The sequence below is a fragment of the Penaeus monodon genome, chromosome 20, assembly GCF_015228065.2.
Source record: "Penaeus monodon isolate SGIC_2016 chromosome 20, NSTDA_Pmon_1, whole genome shotgun sequence".
Lineage (NCBI taxonomy): Eukaryota > Metazoa > Arthropoda > Malacostraca > Decapoda > Penaeidae > Penaeus > Penaeus monodon.
The window spans coordinates 42,674,593-42,676,785 of record NC_051405.1 but is presented as its reverse complement, the minus strand read 5'-3'; the positions used below and the strand labels follow the sequence as shown (position 1 = coordinate 42,676,785).

Below are 2,193 nucleotides of genomic sequence, written 5' to 3'. Positions count from 1 at the left end.
GAGCTACAGCGAAGGTACGAGTAGTGGAAAGAGTCTACGTAATAATAACATCTTTATGAAGCAGAAATAGGTATGTAATTGGAAAAAAAACGTTCCACTAATACTCCTACGTAATTACGGTGGGGGGCGAGGAGTGCATAACTTGGTATATGTGGAGAGTGCGGGCTTTCTGAATTCCATGCAGTGCGGGTGTGCAGGTGACGAAGTTAGATAAAGCAAGGCAAGTGTCATGTGTCAGAACAACAGAACATCGATTTTATGGATCAACGAACTTTTATTGTGTGAGTGGTAGTGATGGTGCAGCTGACAGCTCATGGGCCGCACGGCCTCCATGTGGCTGGTGGGGGATCTGGGTCAAGCATAAAGGTGAGGGACCACGGGGTTGCCCATGGGTAGAGAGGTTCCTGCGGTAGTGTGGAAGGAGCGCCTCAGGAAGGGCTGGGATGCGCGCGCAGGGCCTCTGCGCCGTCGCGACCGCTGGCATCTGAGAGCAGCCTGAGTCGTCAGTGATGGTAAAACCAGTGTAGCGCGCGGGCAGTGTGTGTCTCGCTCGCGCAGTAGTGGCCCAGTGATGCAGAGCGACCAGTGAGTTCAGCGTCTGAGCGATATGCTGCCCGCGCTCCAGGGGGGGCTGTACACCTCCCCTTCGCGCCCCCTTCCCCCTCCTACTACGATGGTGACATCGTCTAATGGGGTGCCAGCAGGTCCCCCGCCTCCCTCCCAAAGATCTCGTTATCAGCTGCAGTATTGCGACGCCTGCAACACGGCCTGTGTCTTCATGACAGGGCGCCGCCGCAAGTTCCAGGCGCGGTACGAGGGCTATGTGCTCCTCAAGCGGGTGTCGGCCCCCGCCTGCCGACTCTACCTGCCCTATGTGATGGCGGAGCGGCAGAACCCCGCGTACCATCGGCGGCACTCCTGCGGCGACGTCCTCGATGAAAATGGCGAGGCTCCCTCCGAGGCCCCGAGGCCCCCCGCCCCCCAGGTCTCGCCCTCGGCGTCGTACGGCAGGTCGATTTCCAACGGGGACTGGCGGCGCGATGACCCTCCGCCCACCTGGGGAAAAGTTGTCAATCTCGATGACTCGAGCCAGGCGGACCCCCTCCCCCCGACGCCCTCGAACGAAGCTCCGACCTCCGCCCCGCCCGCAGCCAATGGCGCCCAGGAGCCGCAGGGCCGCAAGCCGCGACGACACTCGGCCATGATGGAGCGGCTCGCCTGCGGCCACCAGCGGCTGTGTCGGAAGAAGTCTCGCTCGCAGGACAACCTGGTGGGCCAGCGGGAGAGCGGGGGCGACGGACCCCTTCGCCTGAACAACAGCGTGATCCCGCCGCCCGCAGCGCTCACCTCGGCCCTCTCACGCTCCGAGGGCAGCATCCACAATGTGCACGCCGTCCTCTCCACTGTCCCCGTCAATGTGGATGATGTGGATGTGTGTGCAGGCGGCCTGAGGGCTGGCGAGCTCGGCCGGCTGCCCAAGCGCTTCCTCCATCGCGTGACGGGGGAGGTGGGGCAGCTGGTGTTCGACCTTGAGGGCTGGCGCGAGGAGTACCTCGTCCTCACTCATACCGCCATCTCCGCCAGGACGGTAAGGCATCCTCCCCGTCTACGTTGGCTGACTGGACTGTACCCTTTCATCTTTTTTTCTGCTACTTACATAATTTTCACAATACAATAAAGCACATATTAAAAAAAAAAATCTACAATGAAGCACATAGTAAAATAAGAACAACAGCAACAACCCCAACGTAAAAATAAACAAGTTAAAACAGATAAAAAATCAATGGAGCACTTGCACCTCGCACCACCATTCACGTCAAGATATCACACACACACACACTTGCTTCCATTACGACTCCCTCCATCTCGTTACAGTGCTTTAGGCAGTCAGCAAGCATGCAACATTAATGACGATCTCATGACAAGGGGGTCATGCGCAGGTATTAATAATGGCTTCTGATCACGGCAAAGTATCAGTAGTGATTAGAATGACATTACCGAGGTTCATGATCGCAGTAGTGGTTGTAAGATTGGTTGTGAAAAAGAAACGCTATTATTGTTATAAACATTCTGATAAAGCTAATCTCAGAACATTAACGTTGATAAAGCAAGAGGGAGAAAAACTGCAAGTGTACGGTAGTATTGATGTTTTTTTTTTCATATTTTAATGATATTGCGACATATACAAGCTGT

At 55.5% G+C, this 2,193-nt stretch overlaps 1 protein-coding gene across 1 annotated transcript in view; it reads left to right on the top strand.

Annotated features, from left to right (window-relative positions):
- The first annotated feature begins 494 nt into the window (after nt 1-494).
- The window catches only part of LOC119585843 (C-Maf-inducing protein-like), a 130,578-nt gene continuing 128,879 nt past the window's right edge, over nt 495-2,193 (top strand). Inside the window, 1 exon segment of the mRNA XM_037934574.1 lies at nt 495-1,588. Coding sequence (XP_037790502.1) covers nt 608-1,588 — 981 coding nt within the window. The 5' untranslated portion in view covers nt 495-607.